The 14,727-nt window shown below is 35.6% G+C and overlaps 1 protein-coding gene across 1 annotated transcript in view; it reads left to right on the top strand.

Moving 5' to 3' along the window:
• The window catches only part of SLC39A12 (solute carrier family 39 (zinc transporter), member 12), a 70,228-nt gene extending 57,480 nt beyond the window's left edge, over positions 1-12,748 (top strand). Inside the window, 1 exon segment of the mRNA XM_004691110.1 lies at positions 12,620-12,748. Coding sequence (XP_004691167.1) covers positions 12,620-12,748 — 129 coding nt within the window.
• Positions 12,749-14,727: the final 1,979 nt, after the last annotated feature.

A 14,727-nucleotide genomic window follows, 5' to 3' on the forward strand; every position in this document is an offset into this window, starting at 1 on the left:
GCTTTACATCTGGCAAGACTGTCCCCATAGCAACAAGCACATTGAAATCTTAAGGGAATATGGCTTTGGGTGCAATGAGAGATGTCCCTAGAATTGAGGGAACTGGACTTCTGCCCAGATTTAATACCTTAATAGCAACCAAGCTGATAGAGGAGGACAGTTACTCAGAGAGACAGAAGGAGGGAGAGTGGAGTAGGAACTTTCTCAACAATTAGTGCTCAAACAAATCTTAGAGGCCCCACCCACTACCCTATGTATGTCCAAATGAATCAGTTGAGGAGATAGTGCTCCTTATTATATAGTTCTCTGATGTCTTCTCTCTCTGCTCTGTATAATAATTTAGATATTGCTATGAAAGTTCTCATTAATACTATTGCTGATATTCCTTAAATCTTGATTTCACTTATACACTAATGGGGAGGGGGACAGAAAGATTGAGGAGAAGCCTCTTAAGCTCAGTATCCTTATCTCTTTGTAGGAACATCCAATCAGACTTTAGCTTGGAGCATTTTCCAAGTTTTGGATATAATTTTCCTTATAAGAAAGATATGGTAAAGAGTAGTTTTAAATTGAACTTAGGATCCTCTTAAAATATACTTAAACACATAAAAATAAAATCCAATTATTAAACCCAGTGAATAAATAAGGTAATCAATGGTCCAGATAAAGATCATCTATTGACTTCTCAAAATTATTTTAGTTCAGTAAATTTAATAGTTACAAGATAGTAAATTGAGTGAAAAGAATATAAATTGACCACAAAGCAGCTGTACTTGAGCTAAGTAGTTCTTCTGTCCTTAGTCAATATAAAGGTTACTATTATAAAGGAAATAACCATAAAAATCAAGCTAAAATAGAATGCTACACTTTTAGGATATGGATTCTATTCCCTCGTCTCCATCATTATTTCTGTCTTCCAATATATTGAGTTTGACTGAATCTCAAAGAAATCTAGGTTAAGTTCAATACAACTCAGTCATCTATAATTGCCAAGTCATTTCTGATTAATACTCTTCATCCAAAAAAGTAATAAGCTATTCTTTTCTTGAAAGTTGGCAATACCTAGGTATAATGTCCTTTAAACAATATCCATCCAAAGAAAGGGGATATTTTGTTTGAAAACGACGTATAAAATAACTTTGAGATTACATATTTGGTTTTAACAAATATTGTACTTGAACTCAATGAGTGCAACTGACATTTAAATACCCTTTTGCTGTGAAAAAAAATGACAAGTATTTAAAAACCATTTCAGGCAGCAAAATTAATATAATTTAACACACAATTATTTCTACACAAAAGAAGTATGAATCATTCTAACAATTCTGAAAGATTTCTACTTTAAAAATCAGTCAAATTCTTAGATATTTTCTGCTGAGAAAATAATTAATAGACTTAACTTTGATGAATGCTGAGTTCTATAATTTAAAAAAATCAACCACGAAAAATGTTTGTATTTTTCTGCTCCTTGTTTCTTTTCTTTTAGCTATCCTCACAAACATACATAACATACAAATGTGTCCTCCAACATAATTCATTTCTCAGGAAAATACTAATGCTGACAAATGGATCACTTTTGTGAGCTATAAAACTAAGAATGTGTTCCCCAAGGAAAAAATGGAGATGTGAATTAATTATTAAATACAAGTTAAAAGCAAGTAACGTTTTGTCTTTTCTATTTGTGAATAACAATGATGTGATCTTTGTCTTGTAATTCAGTTTTCAAAAGAAAAATTTTCTTTTATCTTCTGCTCAAACTGCTTCATGAATTCTTTTAGGAAGATACCATTGGAAAATTAGAAGTCTTATAAATTCTGTATTTGAATTTTCAGCAAAGAAGATATTAATGCTAATTTGTCAAAATACCTTGAACAAACCTTCAAGTTTGGTGATCCCACATAGACTGATCACTCTGGTCCTTGCCTTTTTTGCTTGATAAGTAAAATTACAGGAAGTTTAATAGAGCTACTAATTTTTAAAGAACTACACTTAAAAGAAGACCTTCCTCTGGTGATGGGAAACCCGCAGGGATTACAATCGAGATGGAAAAAAAATGTGCAAAATGATGTAAAAATAAACTTTGTAATAAAAAAATAAAAATAAAAAACTATGATAAAAAAAAAAGAAGACCTTTCTCAGGGAACAACACTCTCAGTTTTAGGATGCTGTTGAGTAAACATAGCCTATCAATAATCAAATGATACAAAAATTAAACATACTTTCGTGTGCCCTTTCGTGTGCCCCGTAGAAGAATATTAAAAGCAAGAATTGATACAATTATTTGTCAGTATAAGTATTTCAGAACAAACTTTCATTTTCCAGAATATTACCAAAAGTAGTCCAGCAAAACCTTCCTTAGATTTTGAAGCTCTGAAAACTTTATTTTATAGATAAACAACTTTCCCCATCCAGGTTCAGTGAGTGAGAAAGTCAGGTTCCTTAAGTGTAAGGAGAATCTAGACTTCCCTCCATTTTTGTCACTGTATGCCATCACAAAGAAATTCGAAGTGGTCCACACTGTGCATAGAAATGATTCCTGATCCTCTAGAAGTAGATTTTGTTACGGTTATTAGACACATGTAAAGACAGGAGGTACAAGTTTATAGTCTTAATCTGTACCAGGACATGCTAGTGCATGGCAGCTAGACATAGACTGAATGACTTAAACATTTGTTCTGACCATTTTAGATGCTGTAAAGTCCAAGATCAAGATGCTGCAGATTCAGCATCCTGGATTGTTGTTGGCTGCTTCCCACTGTAGCCCCACAAAGTGGAAGATGGAGTGAAGGAAGCACCCCCAGGGGTTTAAATTATAGCCACAGATCCCCTAAGGGATCTGACTTCAAGAACTCATCGAATACTAATTACTGCCCACTTCTGAACACCATCATTAGGGGAAGGGTTTCAATATATAAGTTTCGGGGAGACACAAACATTTAATCCATAGCATTCATGGTCTGGGACTTTAAGATCTAAAGGTAATCCAGTATTTTATGTTTTTTAACACAAAGTGATGACAATGAATTCTTATAGGCTGTTTTGTGAAAAACTGCCAAACTCTCTTCCAAAGTGACTGTGCTATTTTGCATTCTCATCAGCAATGAATTAGATTTCTTGTTGCTTCGCCACTACCTTTTAGTGCTGTCAATGTTCAGGTTTTGGGCATTGTGATAGGTGGATAGCATTATCTATTGTTGCTTTAATCTTATTTGCATTTCTCTGATACCATAGAATGGGGAGTAGCTTTTTCTATGCCAATTTACAATCTGTAGATTTTTTGCCAGTTTCAAGAGTTCTTTGTCATTTAGGATATCATTTCTTTGTCAGATATGTCCCAAATTTTATTTGACTGAAGACTTTATTTTTTGCTCACTTTTAAAGAACAATTTTGGGGGAACAGAATTCTAGGTTGTTTTTTTCCTCTCAATTTTTTAACTATCTCATTTTCTTTTCTGTTTGCTTTTGTAGTTTCTGAGTAAAATTCATGTAATTCTTATCCTTGATAGTCTTTAGGTAAGCTGTTTTTTTTCCTCCCCTCTGGCTTCTTCAAGATTTTTTTAGTCTCTGTCTGAAGTTTGAGAATAACATGCCTAGTGTCGGGGTTGTGGGTTGGCGTTTATCCTGCTATATTTTTCTCTGAGCTTCCTGGATCTGTAGTTTGATATCAGAAAAATTGGGAGAAATTCTGTTATTATTGCTTCAAATATTGCTTCTCTTCCATTCACTTTTTCCGGTTCAAATTACACATATTTTATGCCTTTCCAATTCCCATGGTTCTTGGATATTATATATATATATATATATATATATATATATATATATATATATTCAGCCTTTAGTTTAGGCCATTTCTATGGTTTTATTGCAAGCTCAGAGAATTTTCCTCACCTGTGTACAGTTGACTGAGGTGTACATCAAAGACATTCCTCAATTTTATTAGTATATATATATTTTTTTGGTTAGATCTATTTTATTTATACATGCAGAACTGGCATACAGGCCAGAGGTACGGGGTGGTGAGAGAGTACACCAGACACAGAATTGGAAGCAGAACAGGCAGATTGATGAAGTACACTGCTGAGGGGAACAGCAGGTGGGTCAGGAGAGGTCTGCTGTGCCATGTGGGTCACATCCCTGGCTGGGGATGGAACTCAGAGCAGCTGCGGCTAGCTTCATAGTGCTGTGCTTTAACCTGCTGAGCCACCAGGGATGGCCCTCTGTTAATGTTTTTGATCTGTAACATGTTTTCTTGATTCTTTCTTGGAATTTCTATCTTATATTATCAATCTACTATTGCATATGTTGCCTGCTTTTGCCATGAATGCTCTTCAAATAATAAGCAGAGCTTTTGAAATTCCTGGTCAGATAATGTCAACCTTCCTATTATATTTGACTCTGGATCTGATGCTTGTTCAATCACTTCCAAGTGTACATTTTGCCTCTTAGTATTCCTTATTATTTTTATTGAGAAGATGATGTGATGTACTGGGTAAAAGGAACTGTGGTAAATAGGTCCTTTGTAATACAGTGGCAACTGTGGGGCAGGGGAAGTATTCTATAGCTCTATGATTAGACCTCAGTCTTTTGATTAGCCAATACCTGTAGGCTGTGAACTGGGAACGATTTGTGCAACTCTCCTTCAGTAAGCAAAATGGTTACAGGGACAAAGAGTTGAGTCTTTTTCCTTCTCCCAGGAAAGATAGGGTCTGAGCAAACCCAGTAGGTTGAACACCGATAAAATAGTGTCTCCTGAGGTCAAACCTTATTAAAAATAACAGAATGCGTATATTTTTTAAGATTTTTTTTTATGCATACAGAACTGGGGTACAAGCCAGAGGTGCAGGGGCGGTGAGAGGATTCACCAGAGACAGAGTGGGGAGCAGAACAGGCAGATTGACAAAGTACACTGCTGAGGGGAGCAGTGGGCAGGTCAGGAGAAGTCTGCCACATCATGTGGATCACCTCTGGGGTAGTTATCCGGTATTGAACTCATGCTGAAGTGGCTTTAGCTTCTTAGTGCTGTGCATTAACCTGCTGCACCACCAGGGAGGGCCCCAGAATGCATATTTTAAATGGCTCTTTTTATCCTCTCTCTGCCATGAGTATGAATGGATTTTTTTTTTCTAAAATTCACTGTGAGAGTAAGGTAGGGGTCCTGTGAGTAGAATTCACACAGGTGGGCCCTACTGGTAGTGCAACGGGTTAGGTCACAGCACTGCAAGCTAGCACAGCTGCTCAGTGCTAGTTCCATTCCCGGCCAGGAGGTGACCCACATGGCACTGCAGACCTCCCCTCACCCGCCCACTGCTCCTGTCAGCAGTGTACTTTGTCAATCTGCCTGTTCTGCTCAAACTATCTCTGGTGAGTCCTCTCACTATCCCTGCACCTCTGGCTTGTACCCCATTCTGCATAAATAAATAAATAAAAATAAATCACAGAGGTGAGGGGGGGCACTATGAGTTTTTAACTCTTTGGCCCTTCTGTACTAAATTGCTGGCAATTCATCAATAACAGATCAGGTTTTCCTAACCCAGCCTGGGTTCCCACACAGGTTTCTGATGGTAGGTTTTCTGCTCTGCAAAGTTGTAATTCTTGGTATCGAAATGTGTTTCTCGTCAGTATTTGAGCCAAGAGTTTGCCCTGTGACGTCACTTCTCTGCCATGTCTAAAAGAAGTTGTTGATTTTTGTTTCTTTTTAAGCTTTCTTTGCTTGTTATTCAGGCAAACAGGAAACTCCTAGTCACACCAGAATTTGGAAGTCTTTGATATTCAACTTCAGTATTCAAGTTTATGTTTTGCACATGCAAATCATTGCAGACTTTTGCTCACAAATTTCTACTTTGTTCTTAGGTCTCAGCAAGGATAAAGTGAAGCTGTTTACAAAGGTGACAGAATTAGAGCAGCTAATAGCCTTAGCGATATTAGGCATAATTATGAGTCGGACTGAGTAAGTTCCTGAGGGGTGTTTTTTTCCCTTATTCTTATTTTTCTTAAAGATTTATCCTTACTTATTTCTGCATACAAAAACTGGGGTGTAGGCCAGAGATTGGGGGGGGGGAGGATTCATCAAAGACAAAGTAGGAAGCAGAACAGGTGGACTAACTAAAATGCATTGCTGAAGAGAGCAGTGGGAAGACAGGAGAGGTTCCTTAGTTCCCTGGCTGGGGATCAAACTCATATTATAGTGGCTGGGTATAACTTGATAATGCTGAGACTTTAGCCCCTGCACCACCAGGGAGGACCCTCCATCATATTTTGTAAGAGCCAGTGTAATTCTTATTAAATGCTAATGTGTGTCTGACTCAGTGTGCATAGGGATCTTATAAAAAAAGAAAAAAAAAAGGTGCCATGTATCAGTTCTCAAGTAAGCTTTATGAAAAGAATAGAAAAATCATTTCTCTTGAAAATTGATGATGTGCAAAACTGCATTCCTAAGATACACGAGATCTGAAGTACAATTTTACCTTCTTGAGTGATACCACCCCATATGTTCAATAAGTGAATGCTAAATTCATGGTTTTGAATTGTAAAGTTTTAATAATGAAAGAAAATGAGATTTTTAGTGTATTTTAGAAGCATTAGATACTGAGCTTTATTTTTTCACTATGAACCATACTGAAGGTTAATATTGAAATATCTAGTAATAGATCTTTGAGAACACCCATGAAAAACCTATCTCAGATTACAGATAGAAGTGGATAGAGAAGGTTTTGTAGGGCACAAGAGACTGAAATGAAGGTATACAAGAAAGAGACAAAATCTCAGTACCAGAGGATGTTTTATAAATTATCCTTCTTTGTGACAGGTTCTCCCTATTATGTAATTGTACCATGGTAATATGACGTTATTATTCATCCACTTTCTTTTCCAATGTGTTCTAACATTCTCCATGAGCTTTTATTTAAAGAGTTTCAGATTTACTAGGAATACATTATGGGAACTGACACAAGTTGAGAACATTTATTTAATCATCTTCTAAAATGTTCAGAAATCCTAATTAACAGTGGCACATCATAATTACATCTCATTTAGCTAATAGAACTTGTAAGTACCATGATCTGCAGACAGGTCATAGTCAGTATGTAGATTTGATATATTTCAAAGAATTTCTTACCTGTGGCTGATTAAAAATTGAAAAAAAAAGAAACAAACTTAGTGGAATGAATATTAAAGAGGCCAATTTTATGTAAATATTGTTTACTAGAAAAACCCTTGATTATCTTGTCTTGCTATTACTTAAGTTAGGGAGTTTGCAAAACATAGGTGTTAAAGTGAAGGGGAAATATCCCACACTCCTCTGGGATCTTCTTGATCTGGTCAAATAAATCAAATTAACATAAGAAAGATGAGTAGGAGGGGAAAAAATCTACATATATATATAAATATGGATTGCAAATCTACATATACATATAAATATGGATTACAAATCAATGAGAAAAAAATGAGAATGTATATAATGAGATAAGGACTGGGATAGAGAAGTAACTGGAGCTTCTAGGAATTCCATTGATGAGGAAGACGCTGTGATTCACATTGATGATGAAGAGCAGATGCTCTATAGTTTAATGTTTGCTCTGTCATACAGATAATTTTCAGATGGAGTTATTTTTTGGTACTCACCATAATTCTGGGTAAGACCCCAATCTTAATCAGCCATTTAAGAGAGTAATAAATATTTCCCATGAGACTTTAGGGCTTGTTGGGTCTCAACTTGAAATTATCTGCATACCAACATGGCATGTCTTCTGGAAGCCTGTTCTGAATATCTTGGTAAGGCCTATTCTACAGAGGTATAAAAGGAAATTACCTTTCTACTTCAATTTTTCCTATTTGGGGGCAGGAATTTAATGAACATTTCCCTTAGCTCTATCTCTAGGCTATTTTGCTATCATTTATTCTCTACTTTTCTGACCTTTTTCTTTAAAGTTAACACACAGTATCCATCATTTCACACACATCCCCTAGTTGTAGGGTATAATTCAACATCTGTAAAATTGTTACAGAACATAATTTAATTGCCCTATAGGAAAAAGGGACTTCTCTACCTTAAAAGCCAGGGTAAATATGGAAATACGTAGACTATTGTCAGGATTTCTAAAAACAGAAAAATCAAAACATATATGCTTGAAAATCAATTTATACATACCTTTATTTTCTATCAAAATTTGCTCACTAATATAATAAAAACAAATGGGTAGGTTCAGAGCAAATGAAATGTTGCAATCACATGTGCTTTGAGTTTTGGCATTTTATATTTGTATCTTTTGGAAAGAATTTCTGTAAAACTTTTTGGTATTTTGCTATGTACCCAGGAGATGTTATGGGTCATATGTTCATCCATAATCATCTAAAAGAGAGTTAAGTATTGTTTCAAAAGCAAGCTTAGTTGGGTTTTCTTACTAAGCCCACCCTCTTATGTGCAGACATAGAAAATTTATCTAGGCCATCCAAACTAAGATTGGAACCTCAACATCAGGATGAGAGTCTTCTTCAACATTTTTTTTTTAAAAAGATTTATTTATTTGTGCATACAGAACTGGGGTGCAGGCCAGAGGCTCAGGGGCAGCGAGAGGCTTCACCAGAGACAGAGTGGGGAACAGAACAGGCAGATTGACCAAGTACACTGCTGAGGGGAGCAGCGGGTGGGTCAGAAGAGGTCTGCCACGCCATGTGGTCACCTCCAGGGCAGGCAGGAATCGAACTCATGCGGAAGTGGCTTTAGATTCTCAGTGCTGTGCTTTAAGCAGCTGCACCACCAGGGAGGGCCACTTCAACATTTTTTAAACATTGATTTTCATGTGAAGGGTACAGAATTTACCACCCCAAAACATTCCTCTTTAGCATAAAAGACTCCTTTGAACTTATTATTTTAAGAAAGAGCAGACATAGGGAAAATACTGGAAAACCAAGTTGAAAGTAGCTTTTTATAAGAGACATTTACATGTACAAGGGGAAAACAGCCGTTTTAAAGATTTCTCCCTTACTATAGTAAGAGTTACTCAGTTTTCCTGAGTTCCCTCCATATATATATATATAAAAGGTAGATGTGTTAGTTAAAGGTTTTTTTTTCTCCTGTTAATCTGTCTTTTATTATAGGAGGTATCTCAGCCAAGAACTTAGAACAATGAAGGGAAAATCATTTTTCTCTCTTACAACTGTTTGTCTGTTTCTAGAGGCTTACAAAGTTAAGTCTGTTTTTATAGTTTTCTTAGTGCATATTTCTGCCTTAAAAATACCCCTTACCATGATATATTTTATGACAAAGATAGCATAATATCTATATATTTAATTTTTTTATTATATTTTCAACACACACAGTGACTATTTTTGTTGGTTATTTTACTGTTTAGCATTTCCCTTTTTTTTCTACTTAAGTATAAATATTCTGGTCATGATAGACCAGATAGAGAGCTGGTGTTTATAGGCCTTTGTCCTCTACAATAGTGGGATAACCTGACTTTTTGTTCTTTCTGACATCATGTTCATGTGATACTGGATAAGTCATTATCCAACCTAAGTTCATATATCTGCATAATGAAAAAGAATCAATAATTTTATTTTAAAATATAATTGTATATGTTTTAAAATATTAAAAAATAGAAAACATTGAAAAACAAGCTAAGATGTCAATAACAGTTAGTTACATATGCCGATCTAAAAATTCAGAAGACAAAAAGACAAAGTGAATTTATTTTTATTTAGGATCAAATAATTGTAATTTTAAGTACAAATATTTAGGTAGAAAACCTTAAGTTTTTCCTCTACCTTATATCAGGATGGTTTATGGGAAATGAAAAGGAAGATTTAATAAGAGGTTAAAGAAAAAAGTTGATTAGTGTTAATAGGCTTGACCTATTCTTCCCTATGCATAATTAGTCGCTGAATTTCTAGAATAGATGCAAAGGGAACATAGTCTGTCCTCATGCTAACTGTATTGATACTTAACCATCAGTTCTCGAATAACTTTTTGCTTGATTAAAACAATTGCTTTTGACCTAGTTCAAAGGAGACAAGTTATATAACTTTTCTGTAGTGCCTACCTTGCTCCTTTTTAAGAATGACTTATGGATATTAACTTTTCTTGCATCAGATCTTCACCCAAAACATACTAAAATCCATGAGGAAAAGATGAGCAGATAGAAGGCATGTCTAAATGGATGGATGGCAAGGTATCATAGTCACTTATTAAAAAAAAAAAAAAAAGGTGGGTTGGGGGGGAGAGTGCCAGAATTCTATGTGAATTGGTGGCTCCTGGAATTGTGAAATACTCAATAATTTTTGTGGATAATGTGTACATATTCAGAATACAAGATTCTTTTTTCCACAGTTGGAGTGGATGCATGGCAGGGCCTAGAAGCTTTTAGAAGCACATGGATGGAATTCTATCTTGTGTTATATACTATAAGCAAATAGATGTTCCATAAGCATAGATAAGAGAGAATTGTTTAGAAAAAAAAAAGTGTCATTTTTGGATTTAGTAAGAACAGAACCTGATTGAGATATTTTTGAAGAAGTTGCCAAGATATTATTTCTATCTCTGTGTTTTTGTATTTAATTTTTAGCAGTCAAATATCTTGGGTGGAAGATTGAAGTAAAGAGGAAAAACAGAGAATGAACTTACTGAAAAGTATGTTCATTAAGATGCTGATGGTCTAAAAATTCACCTCAAGATCTACTATTGACCTAGAGTCATTTCATGAATGTATCTTATCACCACAGTAATAAACTCAACATAATTATGATGGTTTGTATTTGATCCATATTTTATGAGTTTTTACCAGGAAAATCTTTCTAGAAACTGCTTCTACTGCTTTATTAACAATGAAACGTCAGGTATTAAAGACAGCAGAAGGAAGAGCTATTAATTCAGCAACATCTTATAAATGTGAAACAAGGAGGAAAAAGAATAACACAGTCCAGTATTTAGAATAAGTTTAACCAAAAGCTGAGCATGCATATGACCTGAGATGGTGTAATTTCATATTGCAGATATAGCCTGAGATTTAAAATTTCTGAAACAGAAGGAAACTGGTTGCATATCCTTGTAACAAGTAACTACAAATTACTTTAAAACCATTGAGAGGCAGCGATTTTAGGAAAACCCAGTGCATGTATTTTGTCAACCCCTCTCAAGTGCCATTAATTATGAGATCTTTGAGAACATTCTATAGATTCTCAAAATTATATTTGTTTAAAACATAATGAGTGACACAGAATTTCTCTAAATTATATGGTTAACCTTATGTTTACAAATAACAGGGAGGATGTGAGGGTGATCTGGCTGCGACATCTGTCACCCCATTGATTGCCAGGGTTGATTCGGCTGATCTGGCTGGCTGGGCGGGTGTCCTCTTCCTCCCTCATCGCTCCACAAGTGTCGGAAACGGAAGCTGCGCTCTCTGGAAGAGGGTATATGAGTAACTGCGCTCCCCTGTTGGAACCTCCAAACCAGCTCTCAAGTAACAGGGAAACACCAAATAGGCGTATAATTTGTAAAAGGTGGTCTATTCAGGGTAAAATGTCTAGATCCTACTGTGTCTTTTCGTTCACTGCCCCAAGTTGAGAGTGCGAGATAACAGATCACAGCAGTGCTAATCCTCATTCCTTCAAATTAGCCACTTCTAAGATGAAATAGGCACAAGCACACCCAAACAGAATATTCAAGATGTTCCTGTACAGGCATTAAAAAATAATTTTGTTGACCTGTTTTCAATTGTCATAAATCTAAAGCCCTGCATATTTTATATGCTTGACCTTCTCAACTAGAGGTGATTTTTACTCCCCAGGGAATATTTGACATCGTCTGGGGATATTTTTGGTTTGTCAGGATTGGGGCCAAGAGGTACAATTGACATCTCCTGGGTAGAAACAAGGGCTGCTGCCAAACATCTTAAACACAGGAAAGCCCCCCACAACGAAGAATTATCCAGTGCCAAAGTTGAGCTGACTCTAACCCATGTTGACCTGAGTTTGTCTGTCAATAGAAACGATGAAGCCATGATTGTGATATACTTATCATGGTCTCCGGTGAGGGACTGGACATAATGTGAGACAGAAAATTACGGAGGTGCCTCATATAGACATTTAAGTGAATATTTTCCTCTAAATGGTGGTAAAGCATTTCACAGACATAAAATAGTTGCCACTTGTCTCTCAGAATAAAATAGCCTTAGAAGATGATGCCTTTATTGTTTCCAAAGGTCAGGAAGACCTTGGTCATCTCTTTGAAAAGAAATAAATATGTGCTTTGTGATAACCAGTGCATTCAGTATGTTTCATAAATCTTCCAGAACACTCAAAAATAATACCTCTCATCTATTATCTGTTTCACATTGGAACATTTTCTAAAAACAAAATGTAAAGGGTTGAATTTGCTCTTGGTTGATAACTGTGTCATTTTAATACTTCTGGCAATCACCACTTCCTTCTAACCACAGTCAGATGGCTTAATTTGTCCCCCATTTGAAGATTTTGGTAAGAGTAGGCATAAAGCATCTTGTTTGGGGAAGTTTAAAGGTTATTAAGTTCTGAATAACAGAGTCGCTTGTGTTTTCCCACCAAACTTTTCCCAGCAGTGAATATATCTGGATCTTATTCTGCTTTTTTATTCTTTTTTTAGCTTCCTGAAATGACTCATGTTCAAACACAGCGACCCTGGTTGATGTTTCTCCTACAGAACTTTGGGTTGGTGGTAGGCTGGATCTCTGTCTTACTCTTGGCTATATATGAGCAAAATATTACAATATAAAATGAGTCTCAGAATCCTTCAAAGTGAATTTATATAGCATTACTTTGTTTCTTTTGTTTTATGCAATAGTGATTCAAATTACTTTTTATCAATGAAGTATTTATCTTTCAATTCATTAACTTTATAATGTAATAATGTCATTTTTGTAGTATATAAATGTCAGGTTGTCATCAATTAAAAATTTCATTTTAAACTCTGGCACCATAATGGAACTCATACCACATTTGGTAATTAGTAAATTCTAAGTTGCTTCGAGTTAAGTTTTAAAAAGATATTGTTTCCCTAATAAAGAATGTTTGTAGTATTTGAAGTGGTCAGATGCCTGCTGGGATAAAATCTGTTGCAATTTCTTTGATGTCAATATTATATTTTTTTCCCTGTGAAATTATAAACCATAAACTGGACTACAAACAAATAATAAAAGCTAATTTAAGGTGATGGTTTGTATTACCGTGTATTTCCAAATGTCAGATTCTAAATTGACGCTCACAAAACCAATATTGTTCAGCTGGAAGCATTACTACTGGCTCATAAATGCTCATAAATAAGCAAACTTGGGAGTCTGAAGAATAACATGTCAACATTTTTCTATATAGTCACCCTGTGAAATCTGTTGTATGAAAGGAGAGCTGGAAACAAAATGATGAAATTCAAAATTTTTAAAATGACAAAGCTTGAGTCAGGCAAAAGATTAATACATAAACACTCATAGGTTAAGCTATGAGTGTTTATGTATTAACCAATTGTTTATGTATTCCCATTGTTTATGGGAATAACCAATGACATGTAAAAGAGATTTCACATTCTCTCTAAGGAATTATAGAGCCCTGAACATTAGTTCAGCAGGTAAGTTCATGAAATGTACAACAGCATGGCTGATATCCTAGAAGTAGTACTAAAATAGAAAATAATCCTCACGTTAATCATTTTTTTTTGAAAATTGATGCTTAATGGTTTTTATGCTTTTTCAATATATTTTGACAAAGGAAAGCCCATTCAACTGCTAAAAAGGACTCTTGGCACTCAACTATGTCCATCTCATCCTCTCCAGCAGCTATGCTTTGCCATCTCCCACTCCACTATAATCTTTTTCAACCACTTTTCTTTGATTTGAAAGTGAGATGGATTTTTTGTTGTTGTTCCTTTGTCTTCAGAGCTTGATTTAAGGGAATGTAAGAACATAGTCGTTCTCATACTTTGGCAAAAGTTAGGGTCAACTGGAGGATTTATTCAAACAGACTACTAGGCTTCTACCTGAGATTTCCTAATTCTGTAGAGCTGGGAACATCTAGAGGGCTCGAGGTTTTTTTTTTTTTTAATATTTATTTATTTATACAGAGCTGGGGGTACAAGATCAGGAGAGGTCTGCCATGCCATGTGGATCACCTCCAGGGCTGGAGATGATTGAATTCTCACTGAAGCAGCTGCAGCCAGCATGCAGTGCTGTGTCCTAACCTTTTGTGCCACCAGGGAGAGCTGTAGAGGGCTTGATTTTGAACAGTTTCTAGGTGACAGTGATATACAGGTGCTGTTGGGGAGGACACACTGCATAGTGTGATAGAAATCAGGTCACCGACTTCTAGAAACAGCAGATAACAGCAATATTGCCTACGAGCAGTGTGATTTGGACTAAGTTGACTAATGCTCTACAAACCTCATACTAGACATGAGTTTCAGGTTAGAATCTCCTCTCTTTGTCTCCTGCCTTTGAGCATCAGATCAGTCCCAAGTGTTACTGAATGAAGAATTCACAGAAACTTGTTCATATTTGCCTTGAAAAGTAAGTAGACCTGACTTGGAAAGTTTTGCTTTTGTTAGAGAATAATTTGTAGTTGAACAAGACACCCTTGCTACAGGTTAACACAGAACGGAGGTTTTATATAAAAAGCACCTGACACCATCTTTCTGTATTTGGGTTTCTTTGACTAAGTGTTGATTTTGAAATTAAGACTTAAGTTTCCAGTTACATTGGAAAAACT

This window comes from Condylura cristata, unplaced genomic scaffold (genome assembly GCF_000260355.1).
Source record: "Condylura cristata isolate star-nosed mole 26May11 unplaced genomic scaffold, ConCri1.0 scaffold00030, whole genome shotgun sequence".
NCBI lineage: Eukaryota > Metazoa > Chordata > Mammalia > Eulipotyphla > Talpidae > Condylura > Condylura cristata.